General features: G+C 41.8%; 1 protein-coding gene across 1 annotated transcript; it reads left to right on the top strand.

Annotated features, from left to right (window-relative positions):
• The first annotated feature begins 11206 nt into the window (after positions 1 to 11206).
• LOC121609364 (acetylcholinesterase-like) lies at positions 11207 to 20554 on the top strand. The gene is made up of 10 exons (XM_041940969.1): positions 11207 to 11242; positions 12488 to 12812; positions 13865 to 14099; positions 14260 to 14392; positions 14500 to 14651; positions 15130 to 15316; positions 17617 to 17927; positions 18699 to 18908; positions 19003 to 19160; positions 19741 to 20554. Exons 2-10 carry the CDS (start codon positions 12512 to 12514, stop codon positions 19833 to 19835), a joined length of 1782 nt encoding a protein of 593 aa, XP_041796903.1. The 5' UTR covers positions 11207 to 11242; positions 12488 to 12511; the 3' UTR covers positions 19836 to 20554.
• The last annotated feature ends 4809 nt before the right edge of the window (positions 20555 to 25363 follow it).

Here is a 25363-nt window from a genome sequence, read left to right as displayed (position 1 = left end):
ACTTGATATTTTACAAGCCTTTCATTAGTCAGAATTGTATTCTCCCATTATCCAGTATGTGGTTATAAAAACTGAATCTTATAAAAGAAGAAATAAATAAGCTGCACATTTCTGGAGTTCATATTTTCTCAGATTGCCCTTAAACTTGCTGTTTCCCTGTCACATTTTGGATCTACCCCGATCTCATGCTTCACCCCAACCCCCTTGTGTCCTTGCTCCTCTCCCTTGACTTTTCATCCCTCCTCTCTCCTGTTCATTTATTTCTCATTCCTTCTCTTTCTCACCTTTTCTCCCTCACTTGCCTCCATATAGCTGACCCCTTAGCTGCTACTGGTGAGCCCCGGTCCTCCTCTGGTGTCTAATTAATAGAGTCCTGCTGAGTGACCAGCTTTCACCAGCCCCACCACTGTGCCGGCAGGTCAGTCCTGAAGAAGGGAAAAGAGGAAGACACGCAATAAACCACTCGCACGCACGCACACACACACACACACACACACACACACACACACACACACACACACACACACACACACACACAAACACACATTCAGCTCATACATTATTATCTACTGTCTCCTCTACAAAGCTGGTAAATCAGTAGCTTCAGTAGATTATACCACATTGTAGAGATTAACACATAAGAAAGGTTCAAAACATGCGGCTAGAAGTAATGAATTTCATCGATTAGAAAATAACTGTGAGGGCACTGAAAAAGAGAAGAAAATATATGATGCTATTCATTATTCAAAATAATTAATTTGTCTGAAGAAGCAGAAGAAGAAGAAGAAAATCTTTGTTGCTGTAAATTACTGTAAATTGGATATTTCCTTTTATGGTTTGCAACCCTGTTTGTCTCTGTTCAGAGTAAAACGCCTCCTTTGTGTTTGGTGACACTGTCCTTTTCTATACAATGTGGTCCATTCAGTGTAACGTATTACCTGCAACTAGTAATGACTTTGCCATGAGGCACGATTCTGCTTGAACTTGCAGAAACAAAACGTGCTCAAAAAAAACCCTGCTTGTCTGATGATGGTCAAACAGTACCTGAACCTCCCCAAAACAATTGTTTCAACACTTCTCGCCAATTCTTTTTTCAGCCTTTATTGTACATCTAATTCTGTCACTGTACAATTGAATGCACACGCAATGAATGTCCTCCAGGAGAGACTGTCTGAAAGTGTCTGAAAGTCCAATATTTGAGCAAATATTGCGTCGCACTGCTCTGTATGACTGCTAGCTTTTCATCCCGCCTTTGACTGCGGCTGTTCGGAACAGATAAACACTTTCATCGTCCAGCAAGTTTGCATAACACGTCGCATTAACCAGTTCTTTTTGAGCACACCTCAGCTGATAGACTCCCTAGACAAGACAAGAATTGAACGGAAAAAGGGTAACTTGCTACTTTCTCAGGCTGATATATTCTGGTCCGACCTTTGGCCCGGTTAGTAATGTGAGAGCAGGTGTTTTGCCCCTGTCAGCGGATGATAAATACCTGCTGTGGCATCACTGATTGATACCACACAGGAATCAACATTCTCTGCCTTTTGTGATCCCTTGTTGATTAATTTTTTGATCCAGTGTCGCCTTCACTTTTTTCCCACTGTTCACATATTGTATTTTAGACATGTAAAAGAATGACACTTGAGAATGTCATGCAGTAGTAGTGGTAAAATGATCTGCCGTTTTGGTCCAGGGGATCTAACGAGAACTAAACCTACCAGTTACAGCACTGACAGCTTATACTGAATGACTTGGTTGCCAACAACAACAAAAGATTCACGTTTCCTGCAGCACTGTTCGACTCGAAGCGTGGTTGTGGCCAACGTGGCCCTCCTCTTGTGCTGCCAACTGTGCACTGAGCTCAGTCCACCCAGGTCAACAAATAGACTGAAACAGAAACCAACCCAAAATACCTCAAAATGTGAGGGTCATCATCCACTGCACACCACGCTCCCGCACAAAAATGACTCACTACCAGCAGCATGCTGATGTGGTGTCTGCCTTTTGACAGGTTCACACCAGACAGGAGCCCTCCTCTTGACATTTTGGTCACAGATGTAAAGGGAGGTTATAAAGGGAAGTCAGCTTCCTCATGCTGTCTTGACCTTAGTGACTAACATCAGTTCAAAACCATCTTGATAAGCAGTTCCCACATTTTGTTTTATTTATTCACTTATTCACTGTTGGGCTTCGTCATCTGGAGTCTCCATCAAAGCATAAAGATATAGTCATTAGTGCCACTTTAGTTCCACTTGTTTTCACTGGCGAGTTTATGCACAGCTAAGCACAGATTCTTATCGTTAGAAATCTAAAAGCCAATAAGAGCAAAAGTTGCCTAGATTGCATGAACACACGCACACACACACCACATGCACACGCACACACACGCACACCTCACCCTAAAATTGAATCATTTACATTACAGGGACTTGTGTTTTGTCCACATAAGGAAGGAGAGTCCCCACAATCTGACTGTGTAAGCAGATTTATATCCCTACAATGTGAGTAATACACACACACACACATACACACACACACACGCACGTGCGTGCACACAACCCACATAGAGCTAACTATGCCTGGCATGTCAGCAGCATGTGACAATTTGAGGCTTCAGTGGTTTTCATTAGTAGTTGATAAGATTGGAAATGAATACGGCTTCATTTTCATTGCACAACCATACAAGTGTGCTTTGATTTGCATTCACCTGCTGCCTGTTCTTGCTGACGTCTAGGTTGAACTGTGGGTGCATGCTGTTTTAAAAGGGCTTCACGATTTGAATTAACATGCTTGGAAAATCCTGCATCTCTCTCTCTCTCTCTCTCTCTCTCTCTCACACACACACACACACACACGTAAAAATAAACACAAACACATAACATGCAGAATCATTTCAGCCAGGCAGCAGATATGCATCTACTGTGTCAAAGGCCAAAGTGATTTTAAAATTAGTTTACAACAGTAAATTGAAAGTCACCAGCAAGAGCCATGATGTCCATGCATGTGTGAGCACGTGTGTGTTAGAGACACACTGTGGCTGTGTACCTGCGTGTGCACCTTTGTGTTTGCATAATACCTTTTTTATTTTTCTTTTTTTTTGCTCCCAGTAAAACCAATCAAAAGTCAACATATCAACTTTAAGATAAATCAAAATGGATATATTCTGTCTTTCCATCTCTCTCTCTGACACACACATGCATTCTGATGGACACGATCTATGTTTCCAGTGAGTTACCATTTGTTACAGCACAGAAGTCACATTAAACATTTTGAAATTTGTGATGCAATAGCAGGAAAGCAAATAAATTGTTGAAGAGAGAGAGACAGAGCAATTTCTGACTCTCTACTCAATTCAACTTAAGTAGTAATGTGATGAACAGCAGCGAAGAAATGACATTTAATGAAATATACATGTTGAAATAGAGTGAAGGGGAAACCGTCTCCCACTTCATTATTCATCTGTCCCATCTAAAGTTCAATTTCAACTCAAAGACGACTTTTTTCAAACTTAACTTGGCTGTTCGTGTTAAATGACCTTCATACAAAAGACTGTGTACTATCCAGGGAGTGTGCCCCACCGCTGCTTTTCTCCCTTTAGCTCCTCTGTTTCCATGCATCATTCCCCACTTCACCAGCCCTAACAGCAATGACTGTAAACTCACCTTGCACAGCAGCACACGAGAAGAGAAGAGAAGAGAAGAGAAGAGAAGAGAAGAGAAGAGAAGAGAGAGAGAGAGAGATGCGTTAAGGACCCATGAAAGGGCGAACAGAGGGAGAGAAACTGGAAGAAATGAAACACAATGGGAAAAAGGGCAGCATACAGAGAGTAAGACCGAGGCAAGGAAAATGAATAAGAACATAAACAAGTCTCCCACATCTCTTTCTTTTCCTTCAATCTCATATATAAATGTGATGGTTCCTCTCCCCATACAAAACCCCATAGGCAATTTAAAGAAACTAGGCCAAAATGAAATATGGCTGCAATATAAAAACAACACTTCAGACACACAGCAGCCTGATAAGACCCCTTTGTGTGTGCATGTGTGCACGGCTGCGCGTGTTTGTTTCTGAGAGCATGAGCAAGTGAGGAAGACAGAGTGAGTTTGGGGTAGGTATGTGAGCAATGGGACACTAAATGGGTCGCAAGACAGTTGAGTGCTTTATTAAGATTGAATCCAAAGTAGGATTTCAAATGAAATTTTACACCATTGAAATGGTCGTATAATCTATCATACTGTTTCTTCCTCTTTCTCCACCCTGTCATGCACATGCCCGCCCGCCCGCCCACACACACACACACACACACACACACACACACACACACACACACACACACACACACACACACACACACACACAGAGAAAACTCTTGTCCACTTGCTATCCTGCAGTCACACTGCACGCACACACTCTAACCTTTAAGCCACCAGCCTACTGTAGCATAAACAGGCTAAATCTGTCTGCGATATGCATGAGGACCACGTTGACTTACTCTGAAGAGTGAAGCCTGACCCAAATATGGATGTGGGCATGAGCCAAGAATGTGACCTATTATTTACTAATATGATGCCATGCATGATTGCACGGGGACAAGAAGAGAAGAAGCCCGTTGGTCGGACAAATGGACATGGCAGCCTCAAGTGGCAGCGGGAGATGACCGTATTTTCTTTTTTTGGGTCTTAAAGACTTAATTACCCAGAATTAAATGCAGTGACATCAGCAAAGTGGACACTCATCTGACCTGAATATCCCGTTCTAAGTGGCTTGTGGGGATTTTAAAAATGCAGCAGGTTCTATCATCGTTGACAAATCCAGCTTTCAGGACGGAGCACTCACTCTCTCCTGTTACAGCGAGGGGAAACACTGCTTTGATCTTAGGTTCTGATTGCTGATTACGTACAAGAAACATTTGAGCGTCCATTTATACGAAGCCAAGAATACAGCCAGTTAGAGTAAAAGCCTATTAGTCTTTAAATAAAACAAAGGGTTCATCTGCTTTTCCTCAGTGATTTAAAATGACAAACTTGGCGTGTTTAGGTCAGGCACACACATGAAAGCCTCTTCAGCAAACCTTGCAGCATTTAACTTAACTTTGTACAGCAGCAATATGCTGAAAATCTTTCAAATAGAACACAATTAACCATTATGTTTGTTTCAGACAGCCATAAAAACATTGTTCTGCCAGTTCTACTATTGTTAAACAATCTTATTGTTAACAAACAGGGAAAAAATAGTGAAAAATGATCCTGCAGCCTGTGAATCAGTAATGCAGCGTTGGGTCAGTGATGGTGAGACATAGAGAAAGACAGAGAGTCATCCTGTTATACTGTATATGCAAGTGCACACTGCAGCTGAAGTTGTCTGCTGTCATTGATAATAGCGCCACCATCGGGCTACTTTTTATTTTTACTGATCTCCCAATCCAAATCCAATATATTTTATTTATCTATTCATACAAACACAGGTGAACAGTTTTATTAAATATGACACACAAATGTGTGCTTGTGTCGTATGGGTCAGTATCCTGGGGGCAGCCACTGCATTGTATGTTCTACCTGCTTGTGGTTCCAGAAAGCAGAGATAGTATAGACCACTCTGCCCACTTGACCTTGTCAGTCTCCATTCCACACTCTATTTACTCAGTGATCTATCTGGAGTGTTGTGTTCTGAAACCTGTTAACCAGCTGTCTCACACGCATTACCCCTTTCCCTCTGCTTCTCAGTTCAGCAGCTTTTAAGTAACACCCCCCCCCCCACCCAGCCCCACCCCAGCAGCTCTCTGTCTGTTCTCGATCCATCTCTGTTCCACCAATTAGGGAGGCTTTTGTCAGTGAAGGACAAGTGTGCTATTACCTGTGAAGGTTAAAGGAAGCGAGACCATTCACTGGTTAATCTGGTCTAGTGTATGCGTAAGTGTCCTGTCTGATCTGCATCACATGGAATCTGATTATTTCCTGTTGGAAATCAGAGGGAGGATGTGGCGGTGCTGATTAAGGAAGTCAAGGAAGACCAATGTAGGCATTCTTTCAGGAGTCGACTTTCCTGTTTCCCATGATTATTGCTATATAATTGCTAATCAAGAGGTCTGTCTCGATAAATGCAGTTCAACTTGGAAATGTATTAGTTAAACACCCAAACCCGTTCTCTGTTTCTCTCATTTTTTTTTGTTTATTTCATTGTGTTTGGAATACTTGGACTCTCCCTCCTTCTTCTTGAGTTACTGTTTTTGAAAATCATATTATATTTTTTCTGTATATGGATGATGCTTGAGGACAAGTTTCCCTTAAAAAGCTCCGGCTTCACATAATCGCATACACATACATGTGGATACACACACACACACACGCACACACACACACACACACACACACAAACTCACATTCAAATAAAGTAGAGACAGACAGAAAGAGCATGACATGAACCAATATCCTCCTCTGTGACACCATGATTGGATATTTACTATCTCATTGCTCCAAGCTTACACACAAGAAATGAATCAAATGTTTTTTTCTTTCTTTTTCTTTTTTTCTCTTTTTTTTTTTTTTTTTTTACTGCTTATCCCTGCCTTCATAACAGCAGATTGGCATTAAAAGGGCATGGGTGAAATTAACTTGTCTGAGTGTCTGTGAGTGTGTGTCTGTGTGTGTGTGTGTGTGTGTGTGTGTTTGGTGGGTTGCATTCCAGTCCCAAGCCTATTTTGATGATGTTGGAATGAGAGAGAGAAAACATTCTCTCAAAGGCTCCTATCAAATGCCTGTCATTTCTTCTTTCAACCGTCTAATCCCTGATGGTGTGTGGTTATGGCGCTGTCTCGCTTCTCAAACAAACCGTTTGCTGCCTCTCTCTCTATCTTCCTGTCTCTCTTTCCACCTCAACCCCGCTGCTGAGCTGCACCGCGTTTCGAAAGAGCCAGACCTCGCATGGCTCCCTTTCTTCTGGGTTGATGTCCACTGTTACAGCTACAGATGGAGGGACAGTGTGAGATGGAGAGACAGATGGAGGGACAGAACAAGAGGGTTAAATGTTTTCCCGAGGTTTGAAGTTATTACTTATAGCATAAATCCATGAAGATCGATATAAAAAACTGGTGAAATATCTCTTTTTTGATCATCTTTAAATTGATTTGATTATACAAATCATATTTTTAAAATCCCAAGAACAAAACATTGTTTTTAACATCAAAAAACACCCATTTATAGGCTGAACTGAGGTAAACCAGGGAAGGAGAATCCACCACATGCAGTTATCTTTTGATTTCTTTCTAGTTGCTTGAGTAGTTTAAGGCACAGGAGCAGAGTTCTGTGATTTTTGGGTTAAATTAGACTAATCTTCATCACTTGGTACATCACCTGTCTAATGATTTTGCACACTGCACACCTTCATTGACATACATTCTCAGAATATTTTGCACCATAAACCCTATTTGCACGGGACTAGTATTACCAGAGGACCTCATGAGAAATAAGCATTAAACATTTAGACCTTTGCACAATTACAAAATGCTACAGGTCCCCAGCTAAGCTCAGCTGAATTATCAAGTACACACACACTCACTGTGCAGTAAAATGTTCCCTGTCAGTGTCCGACTATTGAATATGGAATGTTTTTGCTGCATTAACGGATACCTTGCATTTTAAGGTTGAGAGCATTTTAACTACTTTGTATTCTGTTGGGTGGTTTCATCTCGAGCAATGCATCATGTTCTGTAAGATCATCATATGTTGGTAGCACTGCTGTCCTGTGAGAACAACGCATCTCTTTAAAATCCATGAGGTCAGAAAAACAGTCTGTCTTCATTTTTGAGACATTCTCCCGCTAATCTGAGGTTTTTTTTAGATCGTTTATTTATCTCGAGAAGAGGAGGATTTTCTCAACACGTAAAGGAACGCTTCATCCTTCACTTAACGTTCCTTCACAAATTCAAAATCACCAAATTTGGAGATTCACTGGACAGAAAGGGAATGAAAAAATGTAATTTGAAAAGTAACTAGTAACTATAGCTGTCAGACAAATGTAGCAGATTAAATAGTGCAATATTGGAGCAGAAGTTTAGAGTTATATAAAATGGGAATACTCAAGTACCTCAAATGTATGCTTACAATGTTGTACAATGTTGAGTAAATGTACTTAGTTACACTCCACCGCCGATGAGAAGCAATGAGAGAAACTGCAGCATGAACAGTGAGCCCAGTTTAATCACTGCGTTAACTGCATTTCAGGGTTGCACTTTTGCAAATACGTAGCTAATAGTTGTAACATTAAAGTAAAGTGGGGAAGAAGGCTTTGTGTTATCAGATCTTACAGCCATCACTCCGCACACACACAGATAAACACAGGCACACATGCACATAAAATCATGCAGGTTAAACTAGATCTCAGGTGTGGGATTTCAGTCATATAGGCAATTATTCATGGTCTATGTCTATGGACAGAATGCACAGTGATAGTGAGCATAATATTAATCATGTTGACTTTGGCCTGTGTGCTTGAGTCTGTATGTGTTGTGCCAAGGCGCTGCATCAGCGTCCCAGTGAGGCTTTGTGCAATGTTAATCCAACTGCACATTAACATACTATAAATAACATGAATACATGCACAAGCACACAAACACGCACGCACACACAGACTTTCTCGCACATGTATGTGTCCATCGGCAAACACACACAGGCTACATAGTCCTTTACACACACTGAGACCCACACACAGAGCCGGCATACGCAAACCTAAACACTCAGTCACAAGACACTCAAAATTCCAAAGAGCAGTTTACTTTTCTCTCCAGCTTTGGGCCCCTGGATAAGTGGAAAAGGAAAGCAAAGATGACGAAAAAAGCCACAGACGGAATAAGTAGCCAGGAGTGCGAGAAATAAACAAGGGACAGAAACAGGAAGTGGTATAGTGAGGAACTAGACTCTGTGTCATCATGGCAAACCAGCTTCCATTTCCATGGAATAGAAAGAAATGGGTCCAATATGAGGACATGATTACTCAACCTGGATGTCCCTCAGAGTTACGCTTGGTATCAGGCATATTTCAGCCTCACTGTTATAGATATATTTGCACAGTATAATAACAGAAAAAACATTCTAAAAACATTCATTATTAGTTAGTTCAAAGTCATCCCAGAATAATACCATTGTCAAACAGGAGCCTGGCTGCCAGAACTGTTTTTTTCACCAATGCACAACACAAATAAGAGCAGAAGTCCACTCTTCTGTGACAGGGTTTCTGCAAAGGAATAAGTTCACGGTCAATATTATTTACTGTTCTCAAGAAGCTTGACATTCAAACATTGTTCCTCAGTATCTCTGCTGGAGTTTATTGCTCACATTTGCTTATGAGTAAAACTAGTTGCATGATATGTGTGCATTTACGTTTTTGACTAAATGAAGCGCTACGTTTTCACAGTGCACATAAGTCACAGGGAGGAGGCTGGGGATGGATGTCAACACACAGGACTGTGTGTCCCATGTGTGGTTACGTTGAAGACAAACAAAAGCGCTTTGGTTCAGGTGAGGGAAAAGATGGTGGTTTCAGTTAAATCTGAAGAAAGCAAACATGTCATGGCTCATGTTTCAAGTAATTTTGAACCTTTTCAATATTTATTCAGGACCGCAGTCTTACCCCAGAGTTAACCAAGTGCTCATGCTTGGGTTGCTACATCACATTGCGAGAACGGATAATGTTGGGAAAAAAATAAAAACTGAAGCTTAGCATGAGTTCAATCAGCAAGACTATCTTCAGTAAAGGGCAGATTCTCTACGTGCTTAACAGATGTGTTAATTAATACCTTTTTCTGATTTATGTTGTTAAAAAAAAACATAATTCAGATGCCATTATGCTTCCTCCAAAACATATTTGTTGGTATATGAGCAGAATTTCTAGGACACACTGTTGGAATGTGGGACACGCTTTTTTTTTTTTTTTTAAAAGCATGTGTCTTTGTGCTTAATCAACCCGTCACCGTGTTTGATGTAAAACGCAGCCCTGTTTTCAGCTCAGCATAATGTCCTCGTTATTGTTCATTGTTGTTGAACTGATGACCAGAATATAATGAGAACGAGTCTGTGTCCTGTAAGGTGACCTGAAGAGAGGCGGTGAACCCTCGGTGATTCATTGCCGGCACTGGTGGAAAGTAGCTATATGTTTTTCTGAAGTGCTGCACTTAAGCACAGTGTTCAGAAACGTGTCGTACGTCATGCTTCTCGTCGCATGTCAACACATTTCACAGAGAAATAATGTCTTTTTTCCAAGACATTTATTTAGCAGCCATAGTTGCTGGTTACCTTGCAGAGTGAGATCTCTTAGAAAAAACACGATCAGCCTTTAAAATACAATGGATTATTAAAAAGTGAAGCAGATGCTCCCCAGGTTTCTGACTTCTGACCCCTCCTGACTTGTTAGCGGTTAGACCACAGAGACACGTCCCTTCCAAGCATCTCAGATGGTTTCATTTCAGCAACCGTCTGAGGCCTAAACAGGTGAAACATATCCAATATTTCAACAAAGAAGTACAAAACTGGAACAAATTTGTGTTGCAGAACTTTGCTTCTGTTTTGTTTTTTGTTTGAACTTTAAAGATTGAGCTAATAAAGTTATGTACCATGTTATTTCAGCCTGGGGAGCCATTAATCTGCAGAACTTTTGCTTTTTTTTAAATTCCATTTTGTTGGCAATACTCACACACTTGTATTCTGTAGGATCCTGAATACAGAATATTTACTGAGGAAACATTTTAACTGTACTGGTACTTTTATTCATTGGTTTCCTGGTCATTTGGCATACTGGGAAAACCTTGGGGGACCTCCTGCAGTGGATACGTCCAGGGCTGAATTTCTTTCCCTGCACAGATAGCTAAAGGATCTGTGTCCACCTCTTCCACCACTGGGCAGAGATTGCACCTGACAGGTGAGCTGTCTATAGTGCTTCCCAATCAGTCTTGAATACATGAATATACAGTATAGATGTTGCAGGGGTGAAGACATTATTATCTCTTTTTTATTCTTATGATTTTGAGGGATTTGGCTCTTTGCATGGTTTATTAGAATAACTGTAACGTTTATTTCTTTGCTTTGATTTCCGTGTCACTTTCTTATTCTTATTCTTACTATCACAGTGTAGCTGCGGGTGGCGGACACGGCCAGCCCAGCAGACGCTGGACACACTCTGTCCACGCCTTCTTCACCCCGTCAGTGCTGTGTCCTCATTCACTCCAGCCAGACACAAACTGCAAACTGACAAGGTAAGCTGTCACTAAGGTTTTTTTTTTAAATACATATATCAATTAGTATTGGTAGATTCAATATCTATTGAAGTGTTTGTATGGATCTCTGAGTGAGCGCGTCTCTCATGCGTGCGTCTCCAATTAAATCCAGCTGTGCGCGCTTTTACTCTACGAGCTTGCTATTTGCTCAGTCCTTTGAAAGTGAAGCGGCTCCACGAGGCAGCTGCGCGCACGCAGTCGCTCGCTGTGCATATTCACTGACGGCCTCATTGTTTGCAGATGTTTGAGGATTGTGATAGACGCTTCTGAAGTGACACTTGCCGCGGGAAGGAGCCGCTCTCTCTCTCTCTCTCTCTCTCTCTCTCTCTCTCTCTCTCTCTCTCTCTCTCTCTCTCTCTCTCACACACACACACACACACACACACACACACACACACACACAGAGACGCACACCCACACACAGATACACATCTTGTTATCTAATCTATATACCTGCAGCTCTGGAGCATTCAGCTGGATTCTTTGCCTGGACCTTTGATCCCCACTTTGCTTGGGCAGAGGCTGTGTTGAAGGCAGGAAACTATTGCCAGTTGGTTTGTTGCCAGTTGCTTTAGTGCACGGCCCATTTGGAAGTGTTTAACATTTGCAAAAATGTTTAATATTTCGCACAAACATTTGTGGAGATGTTTAACATTTTGCTGTTGATTGCTATTGCTTGTGTCTTTCATGGAGTGACAAAGGCACGCTGTGTTTTCTACAACAGCCTGAATGCTACTGAGTCTAATTATACAGAATCTAAACTTGGACTGTCCGTACAGTCAAAGTAATCAATCTAACTAGCCCTGGCCACCGATCCTTGAACCCAACTCCATGAAACCTAAGAAGGATAAACTTTATTATTTTCAGACAGCACCCTGCACTGACTTGAGTCAAATTAAATTAGCTCAAATCAGTGGTTATGAAAGCACTCAATTTCTACACCCAAATGCATTAACGGAAAGTAAAAATATGGGCCTGTAAGTTTTTGCAGCTTAATGTAGCTAAAAGGAAATGAAGGAGTCAGCACCCACAGTACTCGACAAAGCTTATAAATGCAAAACTGATGCACAAAAATAGAACTTCTCTGTGATAAAGTAGAGTTGAGGCCATGTGCGGTGTGCTGGAAATCGCTTATCCTATTATTAGTTATTTAATGTGATATTTCAGTCTTTTAGGCTGCATTTTAATATCCAGAGATTATTAATAAACTGTTTGTGTGCGCAGTTTTTTCTCTCCCCAGGATTTTCCATGGAGACAGTCCCTCTGTACACATACTTCGCTCTTCTTTTTCTGCTGCCTAATTTCCTGAACGCATCACCTGCCGCTCAAGATGAACTTGTGATCGATACAAAGCACGGGAAAGTTCAAGGGAAGCTGGTTTCGGTGTTGGGTGGTGATGTGAGAGCGTTTCTTGGAATTCCTTATGGAAAACCACCTCTGGTGAAACTCAGATTCAAAGCTCCAGAGCCAGTAGAGGGATGGAAAGGGGTGAAAGATGCTACCAAATTCCCAAATTCCTGCCACCAAGTAGTGGACACAACCTTTAAAGGTAGGACACATGTTTACACAGATGGACACAATGCATACATGTACTGTATACTGTGTCTGTGAATCATTTAAGCAGGTGTTAAGTTAAATTGCTGTCAAAAAGGTCAGGAAACACCTGGCAGAAACTCACCAGGAAGTCCCAAAGTAGTTTCTTTAATCAAATGCTCTGGTGCAAACTAAATAAAACTACATAATATTTTGTGTACACGTGTTATTATTACGATGTGCAAACAACATCCATGTATTCTGCACACAAGTTAATATCTTGGACGAAAAATTTGATTTATGATTAATCAATATGCAAAAGATATTACTGAATAAATATTTGTTTTGTTTGTGGACTTTACACACTTGGATGACCGTTTAAAGTGTGACAGTTATGTAACACCATGTCTCACACACACACACACACACGCACGTACACACACAGTGTGTGTGTGTCAGTGACTCAATGATTTATTACTGCATTGCAGGCACTAATAAAGCCTGGAGATGAATGGTAAGAAACTGGTTGGAGCCATTTCATCTGTTCAGCAACCAAAAATATACACAATCATAAGCACACGTACACAAATTGAATTTGATACAGGCCTAGTCCCCCACCCAAGAGATGAATTGGGGCTGGGTCAAGGATACATAGCTATTTATAGACGCGGCCACCTGTCAGGGGTTGCTTGGAAGCCAGCTACGACCAGTGCCAGGCATATGTACAGAGGAACTGCCCGAAACATACTCCAAATATAGATGTGACAACACATAGATATGGACAGAAGGCACTGATGATAGACTGCTGTCTCTGCTTTGGACAAAGCCAGGCTCATTAAGAGGAAAACAAACCAGGGATTTATTTTTAGATTTACTGTCTCTGTAACTGTTTGACTCCAAGTGTTGCTTGTCATTAAGTGTCATAATGAAGCTGAACTTTAAACTATTGACTGATCTCACACTCAAAGATCACAAAGATCTGAAGGAACAGAGATAATACTGTCAATTGCCAGACTGCAGTCCCAATCAGCCTCTATTGACACTGATGAATGTGATCATTACTTCCAGATTTCAAAGGTGCAGAGATGTGGAACCCAAACACTCCTCAGAGTGAAGACTGCCTGTACCTAAACGTCTGGTCCCCTCGTGTCAACAAAACCCAGCCTCAGGGCTCAGCGCTTGCTCCTGTCCTTGTCTGGATCTATGGAGGAGGGTTCATTACAGGAACGTCCTCTCTGGACATTTATGACGGTCGCTTCTTGAGTAAATCTGAGGGTGTTGTTGTGGTATCAATGAACTACAGGTAAGACCTGAAGAAAACTGAAAACATAAAATGCTAACAATGAGTGGCTGTAGCTACTGTATGTAACTGGAAACTCTTTGCTCATTTCTCCACTTGATTCTTGCCCACATCATGCCCACCCTTCCCTTTAATCATGTCACCCTAACCTCATCCATGACAGACTCGGACCCTTAGGCTTCCTCTCTCTTCCTGACAACAAGAACATCCGGGGCAACGCGGGCCTGCTGGACCAGCGCTTGGCCCTCCGATGGATAGCCAATAATATCGCTGCCTTTGGAGGTGATCCTTCAAAGGTAAAATGTTTTTGTCTCGCATGCTAAAATCAAATGAACAATCTCTTTCAGTTGCCTCAACAGACAATAGAACAAGCTGCTTGCTTGTGATTTGCTGTCGCTTCCAGGTGACTCTGTTTGGAGAGAGCGCTGGATCGGCATCTGTGGGCTTCCACCTGCTGTCCTCGGGCAGCCATGATTTTTTTCAAAGGGCTGTGATGCAGAGTGGCTCTCCTAATGCCCCCTGGGCCACACTGAGCCAGACTGAGGCCTGGAACAGGTAGGGCGAATGCATTCAGTCACTAATTAATTGGATTTATTTAGCCGCCCATCTTTCCACTCCCTCCGTCGCTCGTGTCATATGTTAGGACACACTTGTGTTTACTGTCTCGGTGACTGTTTGAAGCAGGAACATTAAATGAATAGGATAAATGCTCAGTCATGATCACTTAGTTCACACGCATAAAATGTCATTTACACAAATGGGAACTCACGGGGCACAAATATCCCATGTCTTTCTTCCCGGAAAGGACATTGAGCCATAGTACAATTTGTGTCCTTGTAAACCATGTGTGACCGTGATCGTGGATGTATACACGATGCTTGATCAGAGATCCTCAATACGCCGGTTTTCTTACTCATTGGTTCACATGCTTTCATCCAAAACCAAATCCCCATTCTTACTTTTGCTATCCCGCTCTCAACTGTCATTTCCTTTGTCACTGATTGTCTTGCTCACTCTCTGCGTCAATATCCAGGTCCACAAAGCTGGCGACGCTCGTGGGGTGTGCCACGTCTGATCCGGCTTATCTGGAGACGTGTCTGCAGCAGACTGATCCCAAGAAAATCACATCAAAGCAATATGATGTTCTCACGCAGCCGTCGATCTTAGCCTCTACCTTTGGCCCGACTGTTGATGGGGATTTCCTGCCAGATGAAGTTGAAGTAGGTGTGTGTGTGTGTGTGCTTCTGTGCATTTGGGTGGGTGTGTGAGTATGTGGTCATTAATTGTGAATGTGCCTGCTGAACATGAAATGTGTTTTTGTGTTTTTTCCCTTTTTTTTAAATTTAGTATTTTAAATACTATGTTTTCTTGTTACTACACTTCCACCTTGAAATTCAGTTGGTATAATATTCATAAAATGTAACCGGGCTACAAGTAGAAACCAACTTTAACTTTAACCATTGTATCCTGGTATCATCAGATAGAACAATGGCTCCCAAACTGGAGAGCATGCCCCCTCGGGAGGCCCAGAATTATTAAAGGAGTGGTCAAAACTACCTAAACAAAGACTCTATGTCGGTCTCAGCTTCACCAGAACAATGGTGGGTAATGAAGACAGAACACAGTGTGTTGTGTGTCTCAAAACATTAGCTTCTGACGGTATGAAGCCGAACAAGTAAAGACTCCACTTGGAGACTTCACATCCCGAACACAAAGAGAAAAGAGAAGCTACAGCAGCATCTGTGCCTTCAGATGCTCAACTCGCCTCCTACAGAGTCGCTGCTCAGTGTAAAAAGCTGCGCTCTCTAGCAGAGGAATGAATTATTCCTTCTGCTATTGATATGGTTGCAACTATGACTGATGAAGCAACAGCCAGTAAACTGAAGGCTATCCCTCTGTGAAACAATATTACTGCGAGGTACATTTATGACACGTCAGAAGATACAGAGGAGCAGCGTAACGACAAGACACGAGACAACCCCCATGCTGAAACAACTCACAGTACCACAGACTGTCACTGTCAGATTCACTGACTGAAGGAGGACTTGCTTCACTGCAAACGTGTAACTAAGACAGCCACTTCAGATGAATCGTTCAAAATCATTAAAAGAGGCTGATCTGAAATGGGACGACTGAGAGGAGACACACGCAGACGGGAATCAAGCAATGGCAGGGAAACGAGTCAAGGGCGTTTCCCCCAATGTGCAGCGGACACACTAAATATTGAAACAATAAACTGAATCAAAACAAGCCAACATTTTTTTGTGCACTATGCAAGGAAATGGGGTCGGATCACACAGCTATTTCATTTCACAGCGAGTCCCTTTGGCTGTCATGTGGGACGGTTTTATCCACTGTGTTTGAATTGCAGGATGAGATCAGAATCTTCTTGATGGACGAGGGTAATGAACTTGGCCACTCGTTCAACAATAACAGCTTCCTCATGAAACTTACATTACTTACATTTTTTTCCAGTAGCTCGGTAAGTTAAATCTGCACATGCTGGGCACCAACACACACCTTCCACAGCTGGCAGATGAAATCACATGGTTCACAAGAAAAACCAGAGATGTGGGAGCGGCGATGGAGAGAGGGGAATAAATGCTCATTTGAGAGCCTGAAGTCATTCATCGAGGTCAGCAAGCTGCACCATACAGCGATCCCACATATGAAAATGCACATCTCTGCCCTACAAACCATTTCCAGAGGATTCCAGGATCCTGCAGAAATAAGACTGGATCCGAGCATTCAGTGAATCACCAGCTGCTGATTCCAGCACTGCAGAAGAGGAGCAGTTCATCGATGCCACCTCTGATTCAACAATGAGGCTGCAGATTAAGTCCAAGACATTGGCTGCGTTTTGGATTGGAGTGGAAAAGGACTTCCCACGGCCAGAGCCGTTGCCACACTCCTTCTTTTTGCCACATCCTACCTGTGTGAGGTTTCTCTGCAGCTGCCTCAATCAAGACAAAATACAGATCAAAGCTTGGCACAAGACAATGAGCTGAGAGTGGCAGCCTCACAGCTGCATCCTAGATTTGAGAAGATCTGCAGAGCAAAGCGAGCACACACCGACCACTGAAAAGATTACAGGACAAAAGGTGTAAATCTTACAGAGAAAATATTCAGGTTTTTGGTTTTTTTTTTCCAGGTAGTTGGCAAACTTGCCATTTTTGTGCAGAGAGGCAATTTTGAGAAAATCAGTTCAAAACAATGCCTGATGTTACACATTAAAAATGCAGTAGATGCATGTTGCAGTGTCAGAATTCCTCATTAGTTTTCGTCTGTAAAATGTCACACACTGAAGTTGCAGTTCAGTGTTGATTACACACAATTTTTCAAATAACTAAGGAGTTTGCGAGCAACAGATGTGTTTGAGAGTGCGTTTATGTGGGTGTATTTGGCTCAAAATGAAAATGGTGCAATCTCATTCTGTACTTTTCAACATTAGTCATTTTATTTAATTTGAAACACATCATGCATCACAATCACAACCCTGTTTTTATGTTTTACCCGGCAGGCGCTGTTAAGTACTGGTAACCTCCCTAAGAAAGAAGTGCTGTTAGGCTTAAACAAGGACGAGGGGACCTATTTCCTACTTTATGGAGTGCCTGGATTTAGCATCACTGGTCAGAGTCTTATCAACCGCAAAGAGTTCCTGAGTGGAGTGGACCTTACAATGACTGCTGCAAGTGATGTGACGAAAGAAGCCGTCATTTTCCAGTACACCGATTGGACAGATCAGAACAGCAGGATGGTGAATCGTGACTCCCTCGGCTCTCTGGTTGGAGACCGGCTGTTCGTTTGTCCGGTGCTAGAGTTCACGCACAGGTAAGAAGAGTTGTAATGATATGGTCTGACGTACGGCTAAAGTAAACGCTGATGGTGGCGAAGTAAAACAAACAAGGCTAAAGCCATTTTAGGTGTTGTGTTATGGTGGTAAAATAAAGGATAGGTTTCCTCTGCAGCCTGGCGTTCAGACCGAAAAGAAAAAATGCAAAGGGCTGCGTTGGTGGGGGTGTGTTGTTTGTATACACCAGAAGGTGCAGATCCAGAGCTTGCAGGATTATGACTGTCACGACCCCAGCGATAGACTATTCCGGCTTCTGTGCTCTGGCAAACGCCTCTGTAGCCACGAGTCCAACGCAGAAAGAGGAGGAGAGAAGAAAGCGCTTCTTTCCTCAGGCCACCAGGATGGTAAACTGAGTGACTGCCTCTGACCTCTCTGTATCCTCAGCCTCGTCTGCCACATTTTCTTCAGGGAATCCTTTGCGCTGCCCTGCACATTGCATATTTACACTTATGGCATTTGTACGTTTAACTTTTTAAAAAAAACATGCTCATAACTTTTTTGTTGTCAGTCACAGTTGTTTTATCTTTATCTCTGATTTTGTAATCGTTGTTTTTCAGTCTTCTTTTAATGTGACCTTAGGAGCTCCATGTGGTGCTTACTGTCCAATTCAAATGCACTTTTTTTGTCACCAACATCTAAAAAAAACAGGACCGATCAGTTTTCACATATATTGTTGTTATTACACATGTTTGTTTTATTTTCTCTGATCAGCCTGACCCAGTTCAGTATTGTATTTTTTTTTCCTTCAGGTACTCACAACGCGGCGGTAAGACTTTCCTTTATTTATTTGACCACCGGTCCTCCATCAATCCTTGGCCAGAATGGATGGGCGTCATGCACGGCTATGAGATAGAATTCGTCTTCGGAATGCCTCTGGATGCGTCCCTGGGATACACGAAGAATGAAGTGAACATGACCAAGAAGTTCATGAAACACTGGGCCAACTTTGCCCGGACAGGGTACGCACAATCAGATCGACAATCAGTCACTCCGGCTGCGTGAGCACCCTCATGACACTGTTGAATTGTCTTGACTGGCTTTTCTTCTTGTCAGGAATCCCGGCAATGATGGAGCTAAATGGCCCGTTTTCACCCCTGAGCAGCAGGAGTATGTCACCCTGAACTACAACCATCCAGAACAAAAGGGGATGATGAAAGCTAAAGAGTGTCACCTCTGGAACAAGTTAACGCCCAAAATACAGAAAGTCTCAGGTTAGACACACACAAACACACACATCTATCTGTCTACGTATATATACACACACATACACAGGACTCTATATAGTTATCTGTAGTAGGAGGCATTGCGTCAGGCACTGCCAGGGAGGTGTTTTGCCTTGTTTAGCCTGTGGAGGAGATTTGAATCCTGGCTTGCTCCCCCTCTACTTCAGCACAATTCCCGAGGTCTGAGTGGGAGGAGAGGAGGGTCAGTCATCACACTCAAATAATAAGTGATTAATACACATACACCTCTCCACTGAGGTCTTTATTCACACACACACACACACACACACACACACACACACACACACACACACACACACACACCCTGCAACGTCTGCAGATGTAGGAATTTCTCACCTTCTTCATCCAGAACGACCCTTCCTCTATTATCCAAATGACACCACATGTGCTGGAGTTGTTTCTAATGAGACTTATCATTTAAATAATGACACTTTTTTGGGATAAAAGTTATTGAATGTGACAGAACATGACAAAATTGAACTAAACAAATACCCTTTTGTCAGATACTACAAAATAAAAGTCTCTCTGTGTGCCTCTTCCTCCACAGATGATCTGCAGCTTTGTGAGAAGGGAAATGGGATGACACTCCGCTGTAATTACATGGTCCTCCTCATTTTATTGGCTATAATTTTAAACTACTGATACAGTGACGAGACCTGTCTGAGCTGCACTGATTCATCCAGGCTTATACATGTACCACAGTTTACATACAACAGTGGACAGGAACAATAACCAAAACTTCATCTATACTATTGTGAACATTTTACGTTTGTTTTTGTGTTTTCAAAGAAATTAATTTTTACTACATTGTGTGAGCAGTCAAGTTAAAGCAATGCTCAACGTCAATATTCAATATATTTTCTGTATCCACTGGCGGAGAAAAATATTTTTGCTTTGTTGCAAATGTTCTTACAATAAGCAGCATTCACAGTGATTGCTTCATTTGGAGTTGCAGCTGCTCACATATCACGGCGGCTACATGCTCCCCAGCTCTGCAGGAACAACACTGTAGCAATTTAGGATGTAGTCTGTGTTTTTTTTAATGAAAAAAAAATACAATGCACAAGAAAATTGTGGCCTCTGTTACACGGGATCTTTATTTCCAATCACTAGTAAATGTTTAGCGACCACATTTTCATTTGTTTATGTCCTTCTTTCAGATGTGCGCAGTGTATAAATTGTGCCCACGGTAAATGCAGACTGAAACGTTTGAGTGCACTCTTATTGGAAAGATCTGAGAGTAGTTTGTGACTATAATATTGCTGACTCCAGATTTTGGACTTTGGGCCCTGGATTTGTACTGATGCATCAATTGTACTGATCAGTAAAAAAAAATACAAAAAAAAAAAACATGTAATGATCATTAAAGCTACAGATACAAGGTGAATAAAGAGTGGGGTGTTCTTTAGATTGGTGACGTTAGTTCTATGTTGACTGATTTTATGTTGTCTGACACTCACATGTGCTCCTTAACACTCAAAGCCACAAAACAACACGTCCCTACTATCTCCATGTTGTACACAGGCTTATTAGTTTTTGCTCTGGTGAAGGAAGAAGGGAATAAAATGTGTTTATTTTGAGTATTAAAGGACCAGTGTGTAGGATTTAGTGCCATCTAGCTATAAGGTCGCAGATTGCAACTAACTAAATACACCTCGCCTCATGCTCCCCTACTGGCTACTGACAACGTGAAAGCGGCTGAATATTACATGATATTTCAGCCATATTCTGCCAATAGATCCCCCTGAAGCCTACAAGTGGGTAAAAATCTGATTTTAAAAAAATAAATAACAAATAAATCCAAGAGAAAATCTGATATTATCTGAAATAATGTTGAAGGTACATAATCAGCAGCTAATATGGATTTTCTTTTCACTTTCTATTATCCCTGTCTGAGATGTGCAGGGATCAGTGTATTTTTGCAGAAGTCAACACTTTATGTCATTCAGCCTATGACATAAATCTGCGTGATTCATTATTTCTGGGGTGGGTGAAAATCTGTAAGTGTAGTATCACCAGTCAGCCCTGTCATAGACACGCTATTAAACAACAGAAAGCATTATGTAAACACAAGTTATGTGTAGCGTCTACGCCAAACAATCTCATGGCTGCCATCAGTACTTGCTGAATGGTATTTATTCTCGTCGTTGGAAGTGTTTCACAGTTTAGCGTACTGTGTTATTGTTCCCCGTTCTGTCACTGAAGACAGTAATGTGATAATAAACAGTGTCGCTGAGCAAAGGTCAGAGTGTTGATACAAAAAGCTAATGAGATGTTGGAGAGAAAGGAACTGTTTTGGTTGCATGACCTTGAATGCTATTTAAAATCCTCTGGTGCAAAAGTAATTACATTGTTTGAGCATCTGGTATGAAGTGTGTGTGTGTGTGTGAGTGGGGGGTATTTAAGTTTTATTTTTTTTTATTTTTTTTAAGTGGCATAGACCTTTTGTATGACTCTAACATGTTATTTTGTATCCACTGTGATATGTGAAAATTTTTGTTTTTTTCTGCCAAAATGAACCTGTTGTTAAATGCCAAGCAATTTATTTTGTCATAGTCTGTTTGGATGTTTTTACACTCGCACACTCACACAAAGCCACAAAATAACTCTTTGGCTCCTCTCTATTTGACCTTTTAAAGTGACTGATGGAGGGCGACTCCTAAACAATGCTTACAGGATGTGGTGTATGTGCCTTAGTCGGACACTGTTAAAGAAAAGGACGGAAAGTAAGATACATACACAAGGCGCGGAAAGAGTGTGTTTGCCAAAGGTGGTCTGTTGAGACATGGCCGCCGGCATTAGCGATGACATCACCGCACACTCGTTCCTAAAAACGTTTGGTATTTTCCAAAGAGAATCACATTGTCTTCAATGTGCCTCATCCATAATGGATGAAGATAAAGACAGTGAGGTGGAGAGAGAGAGAGAGAGAGAAGACAAAGAAAAAGAAGAAACAAAGGGGATCTTTGTAAAGGATTATAAAGAAGTCTTTGAAGGTACGGTGCAGGACTGACTCACTGTGTTAAGTCAAGGTGATGCGTCTCTCTTGTCGTGACCACAGGGATCAAGAAAAGCTGAAAATGAACACAAAAAAAGGAGACGAGTGTTTAACCTTATTCACTGCCCCTCAAGTGTGAATGTAACTGTGGGACAGCAGGGATTTTGCCCTTCAGTGCATCTGTTCTCTATTTCGGTGGCCTGCCGTGTGCCGCAGTAGGTGGACAGGTGCGTTAGATGTAGAGGCAATCATGTGGCCACAGCAGTTGTTGTCTTAGAGACCTCTCCAAAATCACACACACACACACACACACACACACACACACACACACACACACACACACACACACAAAATCATGATATCCTGATAGCAGCAGACAGACGCAGAAAAGGTACGGTGTTAGTCCCATCGTGGGTCAGCTGTGGCTCAGGTGGTGGAGCAGGTCAGTCTTTAATTGTTTAGTGCTTCAATCCTCTTGCCAATTTGTCAATTTGTCAAAGTGTTCTTGATTGCCAAGCCAGCACCACATATGAACAGATAAATGAAAGGCATTATAGAGTGCCTTGCTTTTCTCACATAGAAAAGAAATATATAACATAAATGCACTCCATTTCCCATAATGCCAGAAAAGCAAAGTATCTAATTCAAATACTTACAGGCAACAAAGCATGGGTGCTGATCCAACAGAACAGTGCACAGAGATTTTCGTTGCTATATTTTACAGTTGCTATGAGACATAAAAAGATCCAGTCATGTAGCAAAAATGTTGGCTTAGAGCAAATATAATAAAAGACAAATACAAGGCAAACCCTAGAGAGAGCTGGTTAAGGCTAAGTCGATGATGTTGCTGATATCCTTCAGTCATGAGAATGAGAACATAGAGCACAGCCTCCTGACTGCACTGAAAACCCATTTATGAGAACAAGTCTGCAGCCATGTTAGTGTCTCTGTGAGGCTGAATGCTAAATGCTAGTGTCAGCATGCTGAGACATCTTGCCATGCTCATGTTCAGCAGGTATAATGTTTACCATGTCCACCATCAGTTAGCGTGTTAGCATGTTAGACTGGATGATATAGTTCTAAATGGAATTTGTGCGCCCATCGACTGTTGCAGAGGTATTTCACTCTTGGACTGACGTGGTGGAGTGGCCGACGCTGCCATGGCTAAACACAGAAATGTCAACTGACGTGCTATTCTGAGATTACATGCTGTTTCCTGTTGCAACAGCTGCAAACTGAAGCTACGAAGTCGATGCCGACAAGAGGTTAAAACATTCAGTGTTTGTATTCTCTGCTGAATGGTAGCTGCACACTCACTGCATGAGTCATGGCGTCCTTGTGTCCACTGTATGTGACGTGGGGGAGGCCGGGGACAATTGCAGCATCTCAACCTGCACCAGTCACGAGACAGAACCACGAAACTCATTATGCACAAGGTCTGTAATGATTCCTCTCCACCTTCAGAAACACAAACCGATGGATGAAAATCAGCCTATTTTTCAGATGCACTTATTATTTTTAATCTGTAATAGCAGCCAAGTATTAAAACTCAGATTTAAAAACCTGGTTCGAGCCATTTAATTTTTACACTTTTTAAACGGGGTATTTATAATGTTTCAAACTGCACCAACCACAAACCAGACAGAACCATGAAACTCTGCGTGTGCTCTCTCATTAGCAACGGTTTTTATATTTGTATAATATATGATTGTTATACTGTTCTACTTGACCAAACGTCACATTTTTCAAATTTATAAATTCTGTATTAGCTGTGCAGATTTATAGGAAGAACTCCTGAACTGTATCCAATTAAATGCTTTTTTCTTTCAGCTCTGCAGTCCTTCTATCATTACACTATAGTTTCATCACCAAATTACACACCGATGATATTTTTTGAATGACAAACGGCGGCTTCACAGCGAGGTTAGTTGTTTTGACTGGTGCCAGTGCCACAGTTTAGTTCTCAGACATGACACTTTGACAGATATCGGGGGTGAGCCGTGATTAATGCGCATGACAGTGACAGCTTCATTAATTAAGAGGACAACACCTCCCACTGCGTGTCATATGAGATTACTATTACCAGTCCCCAGGCATAGTCAAGGCAGAACGCAGAGTCAAAAGAGTGACAATCTTGATGTGAGAGAGAGGCGTTTGTTCCACATGAGGCAGAAAAGGCACGACATTTGAACGTTGCACGGAGTTTAAAAGTGGAATGACCTTCGAAGTCCAGATTTGATCATTAGGAGCTGACGTTACCTTGCAGTGGAAATATGTCACGACCACAGAGTGCAGGGGAACTGTTGCTTATCTGGGTTCAGTCAGGAGTTCAAGCAGTGGAGTCCACAAACTTCCTTCAGGTCTCCTCCTGACACATGTTCAGGTCGACTGAGAGATGTCCTGCTTCCTGTCTGCCTTGGTCTTTCAATCGGTCAGCTGTTCTTAGTTCACTGTCCAGAGGAGGCGCCTACTTGGCATCCTAACCAGGCAACACAGAGTGACATGCATTTACACTGAGGGACTGACAGATTATCATGCTGTATAAGGCCTGTCCTCTCCTCTCTTGGTCCCAATCTATGGAGTGATTTTATTCATAATCGTCAAGAATTTAGAAGTTATTAAGGCTTTAAGTATTTTAGTGGCCTGATTGTGACCTGTGATGCAGCAGAGCCCTCTAGGCATTTCCTAAAATATCCCTCAGTATTGATGGTCACTGAGTAATTGCTATTCATTGCCCTTAGGTGGATCCAAGACAGGCAAAATCAGTATCATCTCTCAATTCTCCTAAATACTTTATGATCTTTCATTATGTTACCACAGTCCTTTTAGGATTTGATTCTTATTTTCTTTTTTCTCTGTTAGTACTGATTTTATGGTTGTTGAGTGTTATGGATGTGTCTGTCATATTTCTTTGAATGCTGAACTACGCTGAAACTGTTCCTTTATAACCTGTAACTTTATTACTTCGTCGTGGAAACTGCAACAAACTTTATCACTGTTATGTTTTCAGAGCAGCTGCTTTCCAACTCCTCTACAATTATTGTTAGAAATTTACAGCAATGTTTGCTTCTTCTTTTTCTGCATGTTTCCAGCGTCAGGAGAGATAAAGGGTGCTGCTGTATTTTAAGATAAGTTGGTTTCCGGTCCAACAAAATGAAATAATGAGAGCGGA

The sequence above is a fragment of the Chelmon rostratus genome, chromosome 7, assembly GCF_017976325.1.
Source record: "Chelmon rostratus isolate fCheRos1 chromosome 7, fCheRos1.pri, whole genome shotgun sequence".
NCBI lineage: Eukaryota > Metazoa > Chordata > Actinopteri > Chaetodontiformes > Chaetodontidae > Chelmon > Chelmon rostratus.
Note: the sequence above shows the minus strand (reverse complement) of the source record. Positions and strands in the feature narration are given on the sequence as shown.